General features: G+C 41.4%; 2 protein-coding genes across 6 annotated transcripts in view; both read right to left on the reverse strand.

Moving 5' to 3' along the window:
* Positions 1-22,295, reverse strand: part of wdfy3 (WD repeat and FYVE domain containing 3) — a 102,988-nt gene that overhangs the window by 12,979 nt on the left and 67,714 nt on the right. For all 5 annotated transcript variants that reach the window (XM_087811685.1, XM_087811667.1, XM_087811650.1 and 2 more), the window contains 23 exons: positions 21,395-21,625; positions 19,939-20,107; positions 19,254-19,417; positions 17,485-17,633; positions 17,076-17,196; positions 15,007-15,092; positions 14,103-14,183; positions 13,974-14,028; positions 13,766-13,885; positions 13,570-13,687; positions 11,949-12,055; positions 11,717-11,870; positions 11,558-11,649; positions 11,282-11,494; positions 11,066-11,207; positions 5,713-5,867; positions 3,907-4,065; positions 3,666-3,845; positions 3,419-3,601; positions 2,384-2,477; positions 2,170-2,316; positions 1,804-2,064; positions 1,629-1,740 (listed from right to left, as the gene is read on the reverse strand). In XM_087811685.1, coding sequence (XP_087667811.1) covers positions 1,629-1,740; positions 1,804-2,064; positions 2,170-2,316; positions 2,384-2,477; positions 3,419-3,601; positions 3,666-3,845; positions 3,907-4,065; positions 5,713-5,867; positions 11,066-11,207; positions 11,282-11,494; positions 11,558-11,649; positions 11,717-11,870; positions 11,949-12,055; positions 13,570-13,687; positions 13,766-13,885; positions 13,974-14,028; positions 14,103-14,183; positions 15,007-15,092; positions 17,076-17,196; positions 17,485-17,633; positions 19,254-19,417; positions 19,939-20,107; positions 21,395-21,625 — 3,293 coding nt within the window. The remainder of the gene's footprint in view (positions 1-1,628; positions 1,741-1,803; positions 2,065-2,169; positions 2,317-2,383; positions 2,478-3,418; positions 3,602-3,665; positions 3,846-3,906; positions 4,066-5,712; positions 5,868-11,065; positions 11,208-11,281; positions 11,495-11,557; positions 11,650-11,716; positions 11,871-11,948; positions 12,056-13,569; positions 13,688-13,765; positions 13,886-13,973; positions 14,029-14,102; positions 14,184-15,006; positions 15,093-17,075; positions 17,197-17,484; positions 17,634-19,253; positions 19,418-19,938; positions 20,108-21,394; positions 21,626-22,295) is intronic.
* LOC148090045 (E3 ubiquitin-protein ligase TRIM47-like) lies at positions 6,058-7,470 on the reverse strand. The gene has a single exon (XM_087811709.1). The coding sequence runs from the start codon at positions 7,445-7,447 to the stop codon at positions 6,380-6,382; it is 1,068 nt and encodes a 355-aa protein (XP_087667835.1). The 5' UTR covers positions 7,448-7,470; the 3' UTR covers positions 6,058-6,379.

Below are 22,295 nucleotides of genomic sequence, written 5' to 3' on the forward strand. Positions count from 1 at the left end.
TCTGTGTATCTATTGCTCATGTCTGTTACGACTGAAACACTGTGTATCTATTGCTCATGTCTGTTACGACTGAAACACTCTCTGTGTATCTATTGCTCATGTCTGTTACGACTGAAACACTCTCTGTGTATCTATTGCTCGTGTCTGTTACGACTGAAACACTCTCTGTGTATCTGTTGCTCATGTCTGTTACGACTGAAACGCTCTCTGTGTATCTGTTGCTCATGTCTGTTACGACTGAAACACTCTCTGTGTATCTGTTGCTCATGTCTGTTACGACTGAAACACTCTCTGTGTATCTATTGCTCATGTCTGTTACGACTGAAACACTCTCTGTGTATCTGTTGCTCATGTCTGTTACGACTGAAACACTCTCTGTGTATCTGTTGCTCATGTCTGTTACGACTGAAACACTCTCTGTGTATCTGTTGCTCATGTCTGTTACGACTGAAACACTCTCTGTGTATCTGTTGCTCATGTCTGTTACGACTGAAACACTCTCTGTGTATCTATTGCTCATGTCTGTTACGACTGAAACACTCTCTATGTATCTGTTGCTCATGTCTGTTACGACTGAAACACTCTCTGTGTATCTGTTGCTCATGTCTGTTACGACTGAAACACTCTCTGTGTATCTGTTGCTCATGTCTGTCAAGATTGAAACACTCTCTGTGTATCTATTGCTCATGTCTGTTACGACTGAAACACTCTCTGTGTATCTGTTGCTCATGTCTGTTACGACTGAAACACTCTCTGTGTATCTATTGCTCATGTCTGTTACGACTGAAACACTCTCTGTGTATCTGTTGCTCATGTCTGTTACGACTGAAACACTCTCTGTGTATCTGTTGCTCATGTCTGTCAAGATTGAAACACTCTCTGTGTATCTATTGCTCATGTCTGTTACGACTGAAACACTCTCTGTGTATCTGTTGCTCATGTCTGTTACGACTGAAACACTCTCTGTGTATCTATTGCTCATGTCTGTTACGACTGAAACACTCTCTGTGTATCTATTGCTCATGTCTGTTACGACTGAAACACTCTCTGTGTATCTGTTGCTCATGTCTGTTACGACTGAAACACTCTCTGTGTATCTATTGCTCATGTCTGTTACGACTGAAACACTCTCTGTGTATCTGTTGCTCATGTCTGTTACGACTGAAACACTCTGTGTGTATCTGTTGCTCATGTCTGTTACGACTGAAACACTCTCTGTGTATCTATTGCTCATGTCTGTTACGACTGAAACACTCTCTGTGTATCTATTGCTCATGTCTGTTACGACTGAAACACTCTCTGTGTATCTGTTGCTCATGTCTGTTACGACTGAAACACTCTCTGTGTATCTATTGCTCATGTCTGTTACGACTGAAACACTCTCTGTGTATCTGTTGCTCATGTCTGTTACGACTGAAACACTCTCTGTGTATCTATTGCTCATGTCTGTTACGACTGAAACACTCTCTGTGTATCTATTGCTCATGTCTGTTACGACTGAAACACTCTCTGTGTATCTGTTGCTCATGTCTGTTACGACTGAAACACTCTCTGTGTATCTATTGCTCATGTCTGTTACGACTGAAACACTCTCTGTGTATCTGTTGCTCATGTCTGTTACGACTTACTTGGAGATGGCGAGCGAGGTGATCTCTGCGGGCTGAGCGTTGTCCTTGCGATCAAACGCCGTGTGCATGGTGAGTTTGCTGCGGAACACCAGCTGTCGCTCCCATCTGTGACCTGCGAGCGACGAGGAGTTGAGAACACGCTCAGACCTTCAGACCTTCACTGCTGCTCCTGTACCTGCTCTGAGCTGGTTGTAGGTCCGAGCCTCCACCGCGGACGAGTGGATCATGGGAGGCATCAGGCTCTGTCCGGGGTGAGGGTGGGGGTGAGGGTGAGGGTGAGGGTGAGGGTGGGGGTGAGGGCCTCTGGTCTGGCCCTCGGAGTAGTTCACGAACACGAAGCCTTCCTTCTCGTCGATGCTGAGCGTGTCGGACCAGCGGTGGGAGTCGTCGGAGCCGCTGTCCATGGACCAGGTCGCTCCGGGTCGAGCTGAGGGACCTGTCACATGATGATGAAACACAGATCGTCATGTGACCCAATAAAAAAACGGTCTCAGCACTTCCTGTAAGACACACGTGTCCGACAAGCGTCCAGGACCTGTACCTCTGGGTCGGTGCACGGCGCTGCCCGGCTGGCTCCCTCCTCCGCTCGACGGGTTCCTGGGAGCTTTGGGTTCTTGACTCAGACTGGCTTCCTCTCCGTCCGACTCGCTGCTGTCGTCTTCGCCGCCGTTGTGGCTCTCGCTGCCTTCTGTGTGGGTCCAGGAAACCACGGGTTCAGGTCTGGGGGGTTTCTTGTCTCTGCGACGGACACTCACCGATCTTCTCTTCGCTGATGCAGTCCGGCGCGTCCGGCTCCACCGGCTCTGGAGCTGGAGTCTCTGGGACTTGTAGGAACTCAGTTCTCCAGAACTACAAATAAAAAAAGATCATGATCTTCTTGTAGGGAAGTATATCAGCGCCATCTTAAATATTGAATTTTACATTTAAAATGTTAAAACATCTGTGTGGATATATATATATATATATATATATATATACTTTTATTTTTACAGCTGCAAAATGTTATTTGCCTTCTTCTGATGGACATTTTCTCCTTTCATATTTTTTATGTTCTCTGTGTATCATTCCATTTACACTGTTGAGCTGTACTGGTTGTTTTATGTAAAAAAAAAAATCAATAAACAAGTATCTTAAAAAAATAAAAATTGTTAAAACAATTTTTTCTTTTTTATAGAAATGTTTTTTAAGCATCAATTTATTTTTTGAATAATTGAAGTAAAAAAAAAAAAAATCTTCATGAGGTATAAAAATGACACAGAGTTTGATATTCTAATTACGATAAATGAATAATAATATATATTTTTTATTTCAACATTTTTTATTAATAATAAAAGCGTTGGAATAATTGTGCAACCAGACAATACCAATGGAGCACCGAGCTACTTAATCGTGCCCTTCTACAGTCTTCAAACTTTCAGCCAATCATGTGATTGTCTGTGAATCACATGATTGGCTGAAAGTTTGCTAAACTAGCTCAGTACTATTATACCATATTGAATTAAAAAATACAACAGATATCACATTTTGAATATAGAAAATGTATTTTTGCATTATTGGAATACAAATATAAATACTTAACTTTGTTTTTTGTTGATATTCTATTAGTTAATTATTTAAGTTTTGGTGATTATTTATTTTTATTTATTTATGTTCTTTATTTCTTATTTAATGTCCTTTCAACCGTATACTTTATGTTTTGCATTGTGGGTCTAAGAGGACTACAATTTCATATATTCTGTATGTATATTTGGCAATAAAAAGAACTTGAACTATAAAGAGAAGCCGGTTACCCTGACGACGCCGTCCGAGTGTCCCGTGACGATGACGTTCTGCGTGTCCCACTCGTTCATCTCCGACACACAGCAGCACAGGATCTGTTGGCTGCGGCCGGTGAAGGTGTTGGCGCTGGCGATGGGGCTGCCGTTGATGCTCCAGACGTGGATGTAGGTGCCGGCGCAGGAGACGATGTCGCCCTGGAGGCGCGACAGAAACCATGCGTCACGCGTGGACTCACCGGACGAGCGGCGAGTGACTCACCGTCAGCTCGTTGATGCACAGAGCAGAGACGGGCGCTCGGTGTCCTCTCAGCTGAGTGACGAAGGACAGTTTGTTGAGGTCCCAGATGATGCAGGTTCGATCCCTGGAGCCGCTGACGACGATGTGATACGCGGACGATGCCGTCAGACACGTGACGGCGTCCGTGTGGCCCAGAAGAGCCTGAGGACCACATTCAACGTTAGCCTAAAGATCCAAGCGGTGCTTTATTCGGGGTGTTTACCTGTTTGAGGGTGAGCGACTTGGCCCGCTCTTTGGACGAGCCCGTCTCCCACACACAGATGGCTGTGCTGGTGCCGCCCGTGATGACCAGCTTGGGGTTTGGACAAATGGCACAGAGGATCTGACCCCACTCTGACAGACACTCGTACACCACCATGGCCTGAGGGACGAGAGACGTCAGAAGTTGAACGTACTGAACTCATATCTAAAGTTCTTCTGACTGGAAGATTCTCTTCCCTCTTCTTCAACATTTGAACCTAAGTTCTATTGCATCGAATCTACCACATCGTATCCATCGCATTGTATCTACTGCATGGTTTCTACAGCATAGTATCTATGGCATCATATGTACTGTATCGTTTCTATCAAGTCCGTGTAGACCGTATAGTTTCTATGGCATCATAGGCAAGATATTGTTTCTATGGCATCGTATAGTTTCTATGGCATCGTTTCTATGGTATCAAATGTACTTTATAGTCTCTATGGCATCGTTTCTATGGTATCAAATGTACTTTATAGTTTCTATGGTATCAAATGTACTTTATAGTTTCTATGGCATCGTTTCTATGGTATCAAATGTACTTTACAGTTTCTATGGTATCAAATGTACTTTATAGTTTCTATGGCATCGTTTCTATGGTATCAAATGTACTTTATAGTTTCTATGGTATCAAATGTACTTTATAGTTTCTATGGCATCGTTTCTATGGTATCAAATGTACTTTACAGTTTCTATGGTATCAAATGTACTTTATAGTTTCTATGGCATCGTTTCTATCGCATCATATCTTTTGCATTGCATCTATCGCATTGCATCTATCGCATCGTTTCTATGGCATAGTTTCTATAGCATCATATGTACCATATCGTTTCTATCGCATTGTATCTATTGTATAGTTTCTATCGCATAGTTTAAGGTAAGGTAAGGTAAGGTATAACTTTATTGATCCCTCAGGGGGTCTCCTTCGGGAAATTGTTTTTTCCCAATACAATAAAGAGGAAGAACAAGATGACACAATCTAAGTCTAAAGATAAAGACAAAGAACATAGAGTCAAAGAAAAACAACAAAGACAAAGGATACAAAGACTAACATAGAACAGATTCTATGGCATCGTTGCTATCGCATCTTTCTTATCACATAGTTTCTATCGCATAGTTTCTATTGCATCGTTTCTATTGCATCCTATGTACCATATCGTTGCTATCGCATCTTTCTTATCACATAGTTTCTATCGACTAGTTTCTATTGCATCGTTTCTATTGCATCCTATGAACCATATCGTTTCTATCGCATCTTTCTTATCACATAGTTTCTATTGCATCGTTTCTATTGCATCCTATGTACCATATCGTTGCTATCGCATCTTTCTTATCACATAGTTTCTATCGCATAGTTTCTATTGCATCGTTTCTATTGCATCCTATGTACCATATCGTTTCTATCGCATCTTTCTTATCACATAGTTTCTATTGCATCGTTTCTATCGCATTATATTTTTCAAATCCTATCCATCATATCTATTGTATCCTATCCATCTTATCCATCAGATCCTATAAATCGTATCCAATCTATTGCTTATTATCTTTTGCATAGAATATTATCTAGTCTCAATCCCATTGTATCTATAGCATCGTATTTATTGTAAAGTATCTATTGTATCCTATCTATTGCACCGTTTCTATGGCATCATAACGATCTAACATATGTAACCAACACCGCGTATACGTCTGATGTACGACGATTCACAGCTCAGTTGATAAAAATAGAAATCATTCAAACACATCTACTGAAGTCACATGACCAACCTTGTCAGATTCATAGTTGGCGAGGCGGCAGCTGAGGTCGGCGTAGCCCCAGGCGAAGGTTCTGCTCCATGATGGCGGAACCAGAACCTTGTTCTGCTCCACCGCCAGGATGCCTTTGTCTGTACACACCACCTGACCCACGGGCTCCTTCAGTTCTGGAACAGTAATTCAAGACAAGACGTTTATTGTTGTTGTGTACACGTTTGTGTGTACACCTGTGTGTTTATTTGTGTACATGTATGTGCCTACGCGTGTGTGTGTGTGTGTGTGTGTGTGTGTGTGTGTGTGTGTGTGTGTGTGTGTGTGTGTGTGTGCGGGTCAAGTCAGAGGACGGAGACACACCAGTCGGATCATGAATCGTGTTTATTAAAGAAGATTTCAAGAAGTTACATAGTGAGTAAGAATTAAAGTCACTCAGAGACGCTGGACAGTAAAGTGTGTCTTCACTGCAGCAGAAACAACAAACAAACGTTCTCAGCTCAGAGACTTTCAGCAAAACATTGAAGCTTCGAGGGGTGATGTCACTCCTGGAGACACACAATCACACTGTTGTCTACTTCAGCGTGACAAATTGGCGGTGTGTTGGAATGTGTCGAGGAGGAGTGTCAACAGGTTGGACAGGTCGATCAGGTTGATCTGGCTCTGTGGTTGAACCTGGACTCACTGGTTACAGTTGCAGAGAAGATATCTCTGGACAAACTACATTTAAGTCCTCAAAGCAGCGGTGAGTTTGCTCAAGGGTCGTTGAGGGGGTCGTGTCTTCACTGACCTCTGAGAGTGAGGTCGTGTCTTCACTGACCTCTGAGAGTGAGGTCGTGTCTTCACTGACCTCTGAGAGTGAGGTCAGTTTCTGCAGGAAGAGGCCATGATTTTCGGTGAGTGACAGCTGCTGCAGCTCAGCATCTTTCTTCTTCAGCTCACAGATCTCCTGCTCCAGCTGCTCCCGAAGTCCTTGGACTCGAGCGTCTTCACTCTTCTGCTGAGATCTGATCTGCTGCTCCATATCAGACCTTCTTTTCTGGAGGATCCGGACCATCTGGTCGAGGTTCTCCTGATTGGTCTTCACTGCTTTATCAGCGGAGACTCGGATGTTTTTCTCCTTCCGCTGGAGCAGCTTCATTTTATTCTCTTTCTTCTTGATCTTTATTCGATTCTCCACCTCTATCTGTCGCTCCCTCCTCTCTGCTGCCGCCGAGACCAAGTCATGATCTTTGTGTTGGTCCACAGCACAGCGAGAACAGATGAACTGCCGTTCAGAACGACAGAACATCTTCTTCTCCTCCTCGTGGTGAGGGCAGATGATCTCCTGGAGCTTCTTGGACGGCTGGACCAGCTTGTGTCTCCTGAAGGCCGGAGTTTCTTGATGAGTCTGGAGGTGAAGGTCACAGTAGGAGACCAGACACATCAGACAGGACTTGATGGCTTTCATCTTCCTCCCAGTGCAGACGTCACAGGCCACATCTTCAGGTCCAGCATAGCAGAGGTTCTCAGCTGCTCCAGTCTTCTTCAGCTCCTCCACTAACTCTGCTAACACGGTGTTCTTCTGGAGGACAGGTCTCTCTCTGAAGCTCCGTCTGCACTGAGGACACTTGAAGATCTTCTTAGCCTTCCAGTGACCTTCAAGACAGATCTTACAGTAGTTGTGTCCACAGGCAAGAGAGACTGGATCCTTCAGTAGATCCAGACAGATGGAACAAGAGAAAGATTCTCTCTTCAGATCAACTCTAGTCTCCATGTCTGTGCGACTGAAACACTCCCTTCCCAGGTCAACACTTTTATACTCTCAGTCACATGGTGCGGATATAAACCGGTCCAACCTGCTGACGCACATGTTTTCCAACTGCCTTGTTCCGGACTATGACCTGGACACGCCCTGATACTCTCTCATGCACACACAGTCTGTCTCTCTGTGTGAAGGTGTGTACACAGTACATATTTGCTCTATGTGTTTGCTTAGGTGTGTGTGTGTGTGTGTGTGTGTGTGTGTACTTGTGTGCGCCTTTGTGTGTCTCTGTGTGTCTCTGTGTGTCTCTGTGTGTCTCTGTGTGTGCGTGTGTATCTGTGTGTGAAAAGGTGTATATATTTCTTGTCTGGGTAAACATGTAAAAATGTGTGCTTCTGTCTGTGTGTGTGTGTGTGTGTGTGTGTGTGTGTGTGTGTGTGTGTGTGTGTGTGTGTGTGTGTGTGTGTGTGTGTGTGTGTGTGTGTGTGTGTGTGTCTGTGTGTGTGTGTGTGTGTCTCTGTGTGTGAAAAGGTGTATATATTTCTTGTCTGGGTAAACATGTAAAAATGTGTGCTTCTGTCTGTGTGTGTGTGTGTGTGTTTATATACACGTACATGTTTGAGTATCTTGTGTGTGTATATAAATGGGTGTATTTGTATTTGTGTGTGTATGTGTACATGTGCACGTCTGTATGTTTATGTAAATGTGCGTGCGTTTGTTTTTCTGTGCGTGTATTCTCAGTTTGTGTTTACATAAGTGTGTGTGTGTTCATGTAGGTGTGCATGTATCTTGTGTGTGTGCATACATTAGTGTGTGTGGGTTTATGTAGGTGTGCATGTATCTTGTGTGTGTGTTTATGTAGGTGTGCATGCATCTTGCATGTGTGTGTAAACATTAGTGTGTGTGTTTATTTAGGTGTGTATGTATACATTAGTGTGTGTGTGTGTTTACGTAGGTAAGTAATTAAGTAAGTAATATTTATTTATAGAGCGCTTTTCCAGACCAGGGTCACAAAGCGCTTTAACAATCAAAACAATACTCAAAAAAGTACATACTTTAAAGATCAAGATAATACTGAGAACAACACAGGAGTTCCAGAAAGTCAAGGAAAAGCCTGAACAAATAGAAACGTCTTAAGATGTTTCTTAAAGGAGTCAGTAGATCATCAAGCGCAAAGAGAGAGAAGATCGTTCCAAAGCTTAGGAGCAACAGCCTGAAAAGATTTCTCTCCTCTGGTCCTGAGTCGTTGACAGTTTTCTGCAGTGTTGAACAAGAGACATGTCTTTATCAAATACAACACCCAGGTTTCTCAGGCTCAGTTTGACAGACTGACCTAAGTCACCCAAGTACTGACTCAACCCTGGAATCTTATCATCAGGAGCAATCACCAGAGTTTCAGTTTTGTCCACATTTAGCTGTAGAGTGTTTTCACTCATTGTTTGATTTCTAGCAAACAATTGACTAAGCTGTTCAGCCTCTGGGGCTCAGTTGGATCAAAAGAGCAGTAGAGCTGGATGTCATCAGCAAAAATGTGATAAGAAACATATGGAAATCTCTGAATGATTTTACAGAGGGGAATCAAGTACAGCAAAAACAATAAAGGACCCAGAACAGAACCTTGAGGGACTCCACACAACAGATCTGCCGATTCAGACCTTATTTGATTGGCAGATACACTAAAACTGCGCCCAGAAAGGTAAGATGAGAACCATTCTAACACAGACCCAGACAGTCCCACTTCATCCCTTAGTCTTCTCAGCAGGATCTGGTGATCAACTGTGTCAAAGGCTGAGGACAGATCCAAGAGAACCAGAACAGTGAATTTACCAGAGTCAGCCAACATCATGATGTCACTGGACACTTTCAATAAAGCTGTCTCCATAGAGCACATGTGTCAAACCGGTCCAGTAAACGGCCAGGGTGATGTAGGTTTTTGTTCCAACCAGTCAAGCACACATGAGTTGAACCAATCAGGCGTCTGAAGACAGTAATCAATTAATTGTCAGTCAGGTGTTGCTTGTTAAGCCGACACCTGATTGGTTAACTCATGTGTGCTTGACTGGTTGGAACAAAAACCTACACCACCCTGGCCCTTTACTGGACCGGTTTGACACCCCTGCCGTAGAGTGATGTTTACGGAAGCCAGACTGAAACTTCTCATGGATGTCGCTCTGATCCAGGAACAAAGACAGCTGCTCAGACACCACCTTCTCCAAGATCTTGGACAAGAAAAGGAGCTTAGAAATAGGCCTGAAATTACTGAGGTCAGTTGGGTCTGAGCCTGGTTTTTTGAGCAGAGGCTCCACAATGGCATGTTTAAATGCATTGGGATAAACCCCTGTGGAAAGGGAGAGGTTCACCATATTGGTAACCAAGGGGCCAATTACATCAAATACTTTGATAAAAAGCCTACAAGGAAGGACGTCATCTGAGCAAGAGGAGGGTGTCATCTTGTTCACTAGTGCCGAAATATCACCCAAAGATACAGCAGTGAAGGAGGACCAAGAGGAGGAGAGGGGCTCAGAGACAGTATGAGTTCCAAACAAAGGGGGAGAGATTTTCTCTTTGATCAATTTAATTTTGTCAATGAAAAATCTCAACAATGCATTGCTGTCAGCTTCACAGAAGACAGGCGTGATTTGAGGAGCAGGAGACACAAGAGAATTAATCGTGTCAAACAAAACTTTGGGGTTTTTCCTATTTGCTGCTACCAGTTTTCTGATGTAATCAGATCTAGCACTTTCTACCATCTCATTGTAAGAAGACATCAGATCCCTGAGGTGAAGTCTATGCACCTCAAGTTTAGTGGACTTCCAGAGACACTCAGTCTTTCGACAAAGTCTCTTCAGACTCAGGAGATCTTCATTTGTCCAAGGGCACCTTTTTTTCTGAATTTTCAAGTTCGATTTAACAGGTGCCACTTGATCCAGTATTTCAACACAATGATCAGTGAAACAGTCAATCAAACTGTCCACGTCTAGGCAGTCATCAAGGGAAAGACGGTCAAACATAGCAGAAAAACTGTCTGCAGTATCGGCTGAGATGACACGCCTCTGGGACCTAACTTTCAAAGGCTTAGGTTCAGGGAGGTGTGTATGTATCTTGCGTGCGTGTGTATACATTAGTGTGTATGTGTTTATGTAGGTGTGCATGCATCTTGCATGTGTGTGTATACATTAGTGTGTGTGTTTATTTAGATGTATATGTATACATTAGTGTGTGTGTCTGTTTACATAGGTGTGCATGTATCTTGCGTGTGTGTGTATACATTAGTGTGTATGTGTTTACGTAGGTGTGCATGCATCTTGCGTGTGTGTATACATTAGTGTGTATGTGTTTATGTAGGTGTGCATGCATCTTGCGTGTGTGTATACATTAGTGTGTGTGTTTATTTAGGTGTGTATGTATACATTAGTGTTTGTGTCTGTTTACGTAGGTGCGCATGTATCTTGCGTGTGTGTATACATTAGTGTGTATGTGTTTATGTAGGTGTGCATGTATCTTGCGTGTGTGTATACATTAGTGTGTATGTGTTTATGTAGGTGTGCATGCATCTTGTGTGTGTGTGTATACATTAGTGTGTATGTGTTTATGTAGGTGTGCATGCATCTTGTGTGTGTGTGTGTTAACCTTTGACTGGGGTGAGTGAAGGCCTGAGATTGTCCAGATGGTGGAAGAAGATCTTGTCAGAGTTGGAACTGGGAGGAACACTCGCGACGTCTCCGTTGGCTTTACTGCGGACCCTCTTAGGCGGGTGGGGCTTCTTGAAGAGCTGGAACCACAACGACCTTTAAACCTGATACTCTGACGGATCCAATCACGAAAGTGTGTCCGAGTTTTCCCGACCTGTTTGGGGATCTGCCCGAAGTTGTTGATGAAGCCGATGGTGGCGGTCTCCTTCAGGGGGTCGTTGATGTTGTAGATGTCAACCTGACCCTCGTAGAAAAGGTGGTGGAACACGTTGACGGACTCCACCGCGGGGGGTCCCTGCTGCTTGTAGCCGAAGATCAGGTCGATCCACTCGTGCAGGTGAGCGGAGACGTAGTCGCACTCGAGCGCCTGAAGAGAGAGACATGAAGTCTAACACGTCTCCAGACACAACCATCCAGATCTTCATCGAACCTCTCGGTGGACCCTGATGAACTCCCGCGGGTCACCTTTGGCCCAGGGAGGCAGGATGACGTCGCTGAGCTTCGTTCCGTTCTGCTTCGCACCTGGAGAGACGACGAGAGGCGTGTGAGTGACGGCGTCTCCGGCGCCACAGGTCGAAGGTCAACTGACCCAAGTCGAAGTTGTTGGAGTTGAGCAGGAACTCGGGCAGATAGAAGAACTCGGGGATCAGCTCCTTGACATCAGCCATGTTGTGCTTCGACGCCGACATCCAGGCCTCGCGCACGCTGTGGAACATCCGGTCGGCCAGGTCGAAGTGACCTCCCTGGAGAAGAACGAGAGTCAAACACGTCGAGGGCGAGAGAGCGACATGTTCCTCGAGTGTGAAACACTATCAGCAAACCTGCAGTCGGAGGAAGATCTGCGTGAACGGTTCCATCCGGACCAGATACGAGGCCACGATCATGGCCGAGGAGTAGTGAGTGCCGTAGTGGTAGGCGGGTGTTTCGCCTGCAACCACACAAGTTGTCAAATCATCGACGCTCAACAAGATTCTAGGAACCAAATGAAATACAGCTTTGACTCACACCCAGAAACACCACCTGATTATTAATTTAAAGATCTTCTTAAAATCACATATATTTGTGAGTTTGTTTATCTTTTTGTATTTTGTGACAAATGCACTTGTAGAAGTCGAAACATACCTCAAAGTACATTGTTTGTTATAAAGTATTTGGCCAGCAGAGGGCAGCAAAACTCTTAATAAGATCAAAGCAGAGCATCACAAATGATTTAGACATGGAGAACATAATGGGATTGAGAATGAAAAGATTCAACGTTTGTTTTTTTTGATTTGCTAAAAAATACTGGGAGGATAAGATAAGGTAAGAATATAAGAGGATTATTAAGTTACTCTGAATTTCAGGGTTTAAGACATATTCTCTGTATTATCAAAAATAAAATAAGCATCTTGGGGATTTGTTTATCATCCTCAGAAAGTATCACATTAACAAATCTTAAAGTTCAACTAATGTGAAACTCCAACTCTCCTGACCTCCATGTAGTGAATGTTCTTCTCTCCAAGATGCATTACGTTCCTCATCATGACCATGTTTTATACTTATTACTTTATAAAGTTGCTCTGAATTCTGGGCGAACAAGAGGTTACGAGAGTCCATTATGACGTAATAATGGCTTCACTCCTCCTCCAGCTGTAATCACGCCCCGCTTTGTTTATACAACGAGTCCCTTGGAGGTGGAGACTTCCGGGATTGATGACACACGGAGACAAACCTCCATGCTTGGCCAATCACAGCAGGGTAGGTGTGGTTAAGGTGAACAAGATTTCATCTCCAGAAAAACAGTGTTTTCTAATGTCAATATTTCAATGAAAAGAGAGTTTTGTACAAACACACACACTGATGATACAATAGAGTCACAACATCACTTTAACGCACTTAAATCAACACATTAGTTGACCTTGAATTTCAGAAATGTGTTACAAATATGAAGACAATTTTCATTTGCAAATAGAAAACATAAATTGAAAGTATTGAAAGTACGACATAAAAGTAAAAAGCTAACTATTCATATCATTTACACAGAAACTTTATATATAAATATTACTTTATATATTGCTTCGTTTTCTGTGAACTCTTCTTTTTCTCGTGAGTGAATTTAAATGAAAACATTTTTAGTGAATAAAAAAGTTTATGATAACCGTTGCGTTTTCTCTGGATCACCTTGACCCAGAGACGACAAGGGATACCACAAACCCTTTTGTTTTTGGTCCTCCGGGTCACCTTGACCCTGAGATTAGACATGGGTTAAGTTGATGTGTTTTGAGCTTTTAACCTTTATTTTCTATTCCAATGTGTTTTTTTTCTCGACCCATATTTTTTCAGCCTTGAATACATCTATATTTACATGGGTGGTCCCGTTACTCCTCATCTTGACCTTTTGAGCATCTGTTCTGGGACTAGTCAGAGTTTACCAGGGTAATAAATCCTAGTAGCTTGACTCACCGACGGGATCCTCCCAGTCCTTGTAGCGCTTCTTGTACTGCGTCAGTCGGTCGTCAGTCTGAGCTCCCATCGGTTTGGCGAGGTTTCTGAACGTCTTCGGGTTGGTGAGGTCCAATTCCTGTCGGGCAGAAGCCACCGAACGTCATGAAATCGTCACGTCCGACCGTGAACCGAGGCTTCGGATCCGCCCAGTTACCTCGGAGTCGAAGTCGGCCAGGATCCAAGGGAAGACGGGATATTGCATCAGGTCGTTGTAGGAGCGTCCGGCCAGAGTGTTCAGGTGCATCAGGTACTGGAAGTTACTGATCTCTCCTCGCTGGAAACAAGTTCATATACATATATTAGCAAAACGTGGGATCAGATCATCGTATTTTAGAGTCAGTGACTCTCAAACCGACACTCACCTCCCATCTCTGGGTCACAGACTTCTCCCCCACCAGCGTACTGAGGAGCCCAGACCTGAAGACAAGACGAACGTCAAGATTAAATATCACTTTTTCAAGAATTCTATGTCATCAAACAGCTGTTCTCACCCTTGTTCCACACTCGTGTTCGGCCTCTGGCCTGAGACCGACTCTGAGCTGTCGGCCAGTGAAGGCACCACGGCCAGGAACCTACGGAACAAACGGTTTTAATTAAATAATTTAACGAAAGGACTATTGACTTGACTTGGCCAGTTGTTTACAGGAAATATAGTCGGATTTATTGTTTGATCAAATCTTGAAAACGGGTTGTAGAAAATAGAAAGAAGGATTCTGAAATCTGATTGGATCAAACCTTCAGCATGTGTTGTTGAAAATATTTCAGTAGAATCTAAATTACTGTGATACGCTGATCCTAACAGTGGGATTTGAAGGTGGACTTCAGTGAAGGAAATGTATATACGTTTTAAAAATGGTCAAATAATCAACTTGTATGATTTTCTGTTTATAATTTTATTTATATTTGGCTCGTAATTAGTTTAAATTTTGCAGTGATGAGGTAGATAAAGTAGACATAAGCAACTCATTTAGTCTTTCAGTATAGTAAAGGAGTCATCTTGAAATAAACCCCAGAGTTCGACAATTGATGAAATTTGAAAAGTCAGTGTTTCTGTCTTTCGTCTCCGTTAATTTATCGAAAAAATAATCAGATTTGAAACCCGTCAAAAATAATTTCTAACCTTGAACATTGTGTCTTTGTTAACTATTTTCCCAAATGATCGATAAAGTTTTATTTATCTAACTATACCTTAGAAAATAAATGAAAAATTAAATAAATGTGACCCACAAACTGTCGTTTCTAACATTGCTCATAACTCACATTATGACGTGTTAATCCAGATTGTGTATTCTTAAAAGTGGATCAGAATCTGGGTCATTAGATCCAGGTTACATTTCTGAACAACTGGACCCTTTGAGATATTTCAATACAATACATATAAAAGAAGTGCAGCACCTTTGGTAGACCTTGTTCCGAACTCCCTTCTGGAACGCTAACAGGTAGTTCCTCCCGTCTGCAGAGAAGACCTCGACCGCCATCGGCTGAAAGAACCAGAGAAACACAACAGTGTTAACTTGACTGAAGCTGCAAGATGTTGCCTGAACATTTCCTCCTTCATTGTGGTGTCCTTGTTCTGGAAAATTAATTTAACGAAATTTGAGAAGTTGTAAGTAAGTAAGTTAGTAAAGGTTATTTGTAAAGCTATTTTCTAGACCAGGGTCACAAAGCACTTTGACAATCAAAAACATTACACAGTTAAAATATATACTTTAAAAGATCAAGTCACATAAGACAAACACAGGAGTCCCAGAAAATCAAGGAAAAGCACAAATAAAAATGTCTTAAGTTTTTTGAAGGAGTCAGTAGATCATCAAACACAGATGTTTCTTGAAGGAGTCAGTAGATCATCAAACACACATGTTTCTTGAAGGAGTCAGTAGATCATCAAACACAGATGTTTCTTGAAGGAGTCAGTAGATCATCAAACACAGATGTTTCTTGAAGGAGTCAGTAGATCATCAAACACAGAGATGTTTCTTGAAGGAGTCAGTAGATCATCAAACACATATGTTTCTTGAAGGAGTCAGTAGATCATCAAACACAGATGTTTCTTGAAGGAGTCAGTAGATCATCAAACACAGAGATGTTTCTTGAAGGAGTCAGTAGATCATCAAACACAGAGATGTTTCTTGAAGGAGTCAGTAGATCATCAAACACAGATGTTTCTTGAAGGAGTCAGTAGATCATCAAACACAGATGTTTCTTGAAGGAGTCAGTAGATCATCAAACACAGATGTTTCTTGAAGGAGTCAGTAGATCATCAAACACAGATGTTTCTTGAAGGAGTCAGTAGATCATCAAACACAGATGTTTCTTGAAGGAGTCAGTAGATCATCAAACACAGATGTTTCTTGAAGGAGTCAGTAGATCATCAAACACAGATGTTTCTTGAAGGAGTCAGTAGATCATCAAACACAGATGTTTCTTGAAGGAGTTAGTAGATCATCAAACACAGATGTTTCTTGAAGGAGTCAGTAGATCATCAAACACAGATGTTTCTTGAAGGAGTCAGTAGATCATCAAACACAGATGTTTCTTGAAGGAGTCAGTAGATCATCAAACACAGATGTTTCTTGAAGGAGTCTGTAGATCATCAAACACAGATGTTTCTTGAAGGAGTCAGTAGATCATCAAACACAGATGTTTCTTGAAGGAGTCAGTAGATCATCAAACACAGATGTTTCTTGAAGGAGTCAGTAGATCATCAAACACAGATGTTTCTTGAAGGAGTCAGTAGATCATCAAACACAGATGTTTCTTGAAGGAGTCAGTAGATCATCAAACACAGATGTTTCTTGAAGGAGTCAGTAGATCATCAAACACAGAGATGTTTCTTGAAGGAGTCAGTAGATCATCAAACACAGAGATGGTTCTTGAAGGAGTCAGTAGATCATCAAACACAGAAGTTTCTTGAAGGAGTCAGTAGATCATCAAACACAGAGATGGTTCCAAAGCTTAGGAGCAACAGTCTGGAAGGATTTCTCTCCTCTGGTCCGGAAGTTCAGGAACCATCAGTAGATTTTGATCCACAGACCTCAGAGCCCGAGCTGGGGTGTAAGTCTGGATCAGATCACTAATGGAAGGTCTGACCATGAATAGATCTCGAAGTTAGAATCAGAAACTGGCAGCCAGTGAAGAGTTTTAAGGATCGGGGAAATGTGAGTTCTTCTACTAGAGCGGTAAGTGACCATTTACATTTTAAATTGTTTAAATTAACAACTTTTATTCAACAACAAACTCAACATTCATATGAGGTGTCATCCCTCTCAACAACCCTCTCAGTAACAGTGACCTAAACAGCTCCCACTATGCTTTGCCGCCCAGCCAACCAATCACAGCTGTCCATCTCTTTCGATATAGCAACACAGAAGTATAATTAAAATACAGGATATCTCAAAAAGAAAAAAAAGACTTGCAGACTTCACTTTACATCTACGAGACACACGAGAACTTGAGCGTCTCACCTGCAGCAGGTATCGTCTCTTGTGCACTTCCTTGATGTCCTCGTAGGCGAAGATGCTGCAGGTTCTCTTCAGCTGGCTCTGACCTTGTCTGGCTCCTCTGGGGATGATGGCCTCGTGCAAACTGTAATGAAGGAGGTTCAGCAATGACTCACGTGTGTCGACGTCATCGTCCTGATGAGCCATCAGGTAAGAAATAGACCCTCAGAGGGTGTTCGCTCTACACACGAGTGTTTCTGTATCGCGTCCAAAAAGTTCCTCCCTGAGCAGCATTACATCATGTTTGCAGCAGCTCTCAAGAATGACATCACCTCAGAAGAGCAGCCGCCTGATCTAAAGCTGCAGCATCTTCTTCTATATGATAAATTCACTGAAAGAAATACGTTTATGGTTTTGCTTTCACTGGACCTACTTGGAGGGCAGCGTGTCGATGTCCCGGATCTCTCTGGACACGGTCATGGTGTAGCCGTCGATGACGTAGAAGTGCTCCTTTCCAAACAGCAGCAGACCCTCGCCCGTGTCCAGACCCTGCACTCGGGCGCAGCGGTACATGTGCTGGATCTGCACCAGAGTTTGGAGAAGGATGTTTAAAGTGATTTTCAATCTCAGGAAAAAAAGGAGCCTCCCCTGTCGAGTTGTCAGAGCAAAGAGTGTCTTTCTTACGCGCTTCTACCTCAGTTAGACGCACATTCTGAACATCTAAAGAGACACTTCATCAGGACAAAAGTTGTGTTTTATAAACAATAAACATATTTATCAAAAAAATATTTCATGACACAATTATTAGTAAAAAAGAAGAAATATATATTCAATATTCTGATGACACTGATATAGTTCCATATGCGACACCTGTAAAGTCATAATTTAGTATTAAAAGATTTAATGTGGAATTATTGAGAGGAAACTGGTATCGTTCGGTATAAATATTTATACTTTTAACAAAAAAACCAATTGAAATTCTCTTTTCTACTCTAACGATTCCAAGAAAACTGAGGTAGTACATTTTTCAGAATAACATTTCTTGTGTTAATATGCAATTTTATACTAATATTTCTTATTTTATTTGAAGTAATTGTATTTTATTTAGTTAATCTGTTGTTTTTTCATTCATTAATTATGTAATGACACCATTACAAATTCCTGTGTTGTGTTACACTGTCAATTATGTAAGAATGTAAATAATGCCTAAAGTAAAATAAAGAGGTATCCTATTTTTCATTCATTTATTTTCTACCGCTTTATCCCTTATGGGGGTCGCGGGGAGACTGGAGTCTATCCCAGTTTCATTGGGCGAGAGGCAGAGGACACCCTGGACAGGACGCCAGTCTGTCTCAGGACACACAAAGACAGACAACCATTCACACACACACTCATACCTACAGACAAGTTCCCAATCAACCTCTGTATGTTTTTGGACTGTGGGAGGAAACCGGAGTAACCGGAATAAACCAATACAAAACGGGGAGAAAATACAAACTCAACACTGAGAGGTCAAAAGTTGGCTTGGCCTGGAAGCGAACCAGCAACCATTTTACTGTGTGGCGACCGCGCTAACCACTGCGCCACCGTAAAAACAATGCAACAAATATAAAAAACACTTGTTTGTTAAACTTTCATTTTTCTCGAGTGTAATTGTTTTCTGTTTGCATTAGTTTGCTGAATTAACCTTACATTTAAAGGGCAGAAAACTCTTGAAGTCTAAGAAACTCTGGCAAAAAAGGGACCGGACATCTGCCAAGGTAAATGTAAGTAAGTAAGTAAGTAATATTTATTTATATAGCGCTTTTCCAGACCAGGGTCACAAAGCGCTTTAACAATCAAAACAATACTCAAAACAGTACATACTTCAAAGATCAAGACAACACCGAGAACAACACAGGAGTTCCAGAAATTCAAGGAAAAGCCTGAACAAATAGAAACGTCTTAAGATGTTTCTTAAAGGAGTCAGTAGATCCATCAAGCGCAAAGAGAGAGGAAGATCGTTCCAAATGTGTCGCCTTACGATTTACAACCATATTTCGGCAAAACTGTACCTCACTCCAGGTAACAACAACAACAACAACAACAAAACATGCTTCTCACTGCATCAGCTGCTCATTATCCCACTTTAATCCATAACTAATCTTCTCTTATTATAGCAGTTAGACTTCAGACCATGTGCTCGTTTTTCCCGCCTCTGACCTTCTCTCCTTCCTCCAGGAGGCGCAGCAGCGACGTGTTGTCGGTCCTCTGCTCCTCCTCCGGACCCCCCGACTCCAGCAGCTGGTCCTGAAGCTGGTCCTGACTGTCCTCGTCGGCCCCGTCTGCCGTCGAGCGAGACCTTTTCAGAGGAGCCTTGACCAGGCCTGAGGAGAGGGAAGCAAAGAGGCGTGTTGATAATTATACAATATTCTACAACAGAGTCAGACCAGGGGCCGAAATCTTTTAGCAGCCGAGGTTGAAAAAACGAAACGTGTATTTACTAAACTGCGACAGGAACTATGAGTCTGATAATGTTGTCTTATTATTTTTTTAAGAATCTATTCTAATGATATTTATGTTTGTTCTTTATTCTAAAATTTAATTTCCTTAGGGGCCACTTTCTCTGTACAGTGGCCGTTGTGACGGCCATCAAGTAAAGATCAAGCTAAATATGCCAAAATAATTATTTTAAATCTGATAGAAAAGTACATTTCTGACAAATAATTGTTATATTCATAGAAATAAATACTCCATAAATTTCCTTAAAGCAAAAACTATATTGTCATATTTAGAGACAAATATGAATAATACAAAATAATACAAAATAAACAAAGGATACCACCAAAACATTTGTTTTAACGGCATCCGGGTCACCTTGACCCCGAGACAAAACAATTCTATTGACCTTTGACCCGAGCGATGGTGTCCTCGCCGTGCTCCGGCTCGTGCTGCGTGGTCTCGCCCTCGGTGTCGTGCTCCACCGAGTGCTGGTACATGCCGGGGTTCCCCGACAGCAGGCGCATGTAGTACTCTTTGCTGTCGTAGCTGATGGCACGTCTGTAGCGCTGAGGCTTCTGCAGATGGAAGGACCTCGTGTTAGGGATTCGAGTTCAGCTTCATTCAATGTTTCAGGAGAGGCCAAGATGCAGGATTTAAACCTGGTTTCATGTGAGCATTATAGTCACGGATAAATATGGTTAAAAACGAATCATATAGAGTTTGTGTTTTACTCATTTTAACTAGTTTACAGCCCTTTTTTTTGGAGTAAAATTTAATAAATCAAGCATCTTAACAGAGTCATAGATTAATGTTACTTCAGAGAAAATAACATATTTTTTAAAAAACAAAAGATTTTTAAGTAATAATCAATAGAACATAAATTATAAGATCATTTTTTTTGGCCCAGTAACAAATGTCTCATGCAACAGTGGTTTGAGACGACTTAAAGGAACCATCGTATAGAAACCTAAGAAAAAAAAGTTAAATAAAAAGCTAAAAAAGAGGATAAAATTGATTAAGAAAGGAAGTTACAAAAGTCTATAATTGTACATTATATTGTGACCCTGGTCTAGAAAGGCGCTATATAAATAGAGATTATTATTATTATTATTATTATTATTATAAATATGATCATTTTTAAGATTGACTTTGTTGATTTTTAGACATAAAATGTAATTATGACATTTATTAAAATATTTATTATCAATTTATTAAGACAGACAAGATAAACTAAATGAAAAGAAAGTATAGTTTGAAACAAATCACTGCAACAAGTAAAATTAGAACTGAAAAAATAAATGAATGATGGAAATAAGTAAATGAAAGTGAATTTTAAAATGCTTGTTTTTCTAATCTTAACACATGATTAAAGTGTTGTCCCTCAAACCACATCAGATACGAAGATAATTTACGCATGAATGACAAGTTATTGGCACGAACGGGAGAAAATTACGTGTCTTCCCTAAAATCGACATCAATGAAATCTAAAATAGTTAAACCACTTTTTATCCCAACATGACATGAGATCCAGTTCACAAGCAGTTTCACAGCAAAAGATAAAACTGTTAATTTCAACCACAAAACAACCAAAGCAACATTTGAAGTTTTTGTTGAGCTGGATTTATCATGCATCACTTCAAGTCCTGGTGCTCCGTCCAGAAGTACCTGTGAACAGTCAGGAGCCCAGACTAGAGGAGACGCTAGCAGGGGCACCAGAGGAGGCCCACAAGGCTGCAGGAGGTCAGGAAAGCAAAGATGCATCACCAGAGGGATGACTTGAGAAAGGAGTTTGTTGAAGATCTGATGCACTTTGAACCCTTAAAGAAGAGTAAAGTTGACTCGGCAGGAGTCCTGATGAGTACCTGAGCTGGGTTGGTGCTGCTCTCGATCTCGGGGATGTAAGGGTAGTGGATGTAGAACATGTCGTTGCGGACCATCTTCTTCCTCATGCGACAAGGACCCTCCGTCATCTCCAGCACGAACTTGTCCAGGTGGGAGCCGATGGGGGGCCCCCAGAGGCCCCGCTCTCGCAGGAGCTCGTACTCGTTGGACACCCAGTCCTCGGTGACGTACTTCAGGGCGGTCTGCTGCCGCTGTGGAAGAGTTTTACTTTAGAAATATATATATATATATATATATATATAACATAGAGTGAACTGGTGTCATACATAATCAAGTATATCAGTGTCATCAGTATATTCAATATAACATTTAAAATTTAATGTTTAAGCATTTTATTTATTTTAATTTTATAGTTTAACTAATTTATTTCTATATGGGTTTTTTAATAAGAAGAATAAAGAAGTAATTTATAAATAGAACATTTTATAAAAACATTTTTTAAGATTTCTTGTCTTTCAATTCAATATACAAATGTTGGTATAATATTGTCACCAGAAAATACCCAAATATTACAAAACTACTCTCAAACTCTCAGCCAATCATCAAACGATCACGTGACGACGTAGAAGAAGATTATTAAATAATGGTATTATGGTCTGGTGGGTCTATTATTCCAACATTTCAATATTGAATTTAATGTATTAAAAGGATATCAGTAAGGAAACTGTATTTTTTTTAAATTATTTTTAACTATATTTGTAAAAATAATACATTTGTTTTAATATTATAATTCAAATTAATTAAATTAAATAATTAAAAAGAAACATATTCAAGCCTTCAATATAGAAATGATTTGATTTAATCATTTTTAAATAATGATGCAATAAAAGGTTTTAAAGAAATGTTACATGTATTATCTGA

Source organism: Callionymus lyra, chromosome 1 (genome assembly GCF_982586985.1).
Source record: "Callionymus lyra chromosome 1, fCalLyr1.hap1.1, whole genome shotgun sequence".
Classification (NCBI taxonomy): Eukaryota; Metazoa; Chordata; class Actinopteri; order Syngnathiformes; family Callionymidae; genus Callionymus; species Callionymus lyra.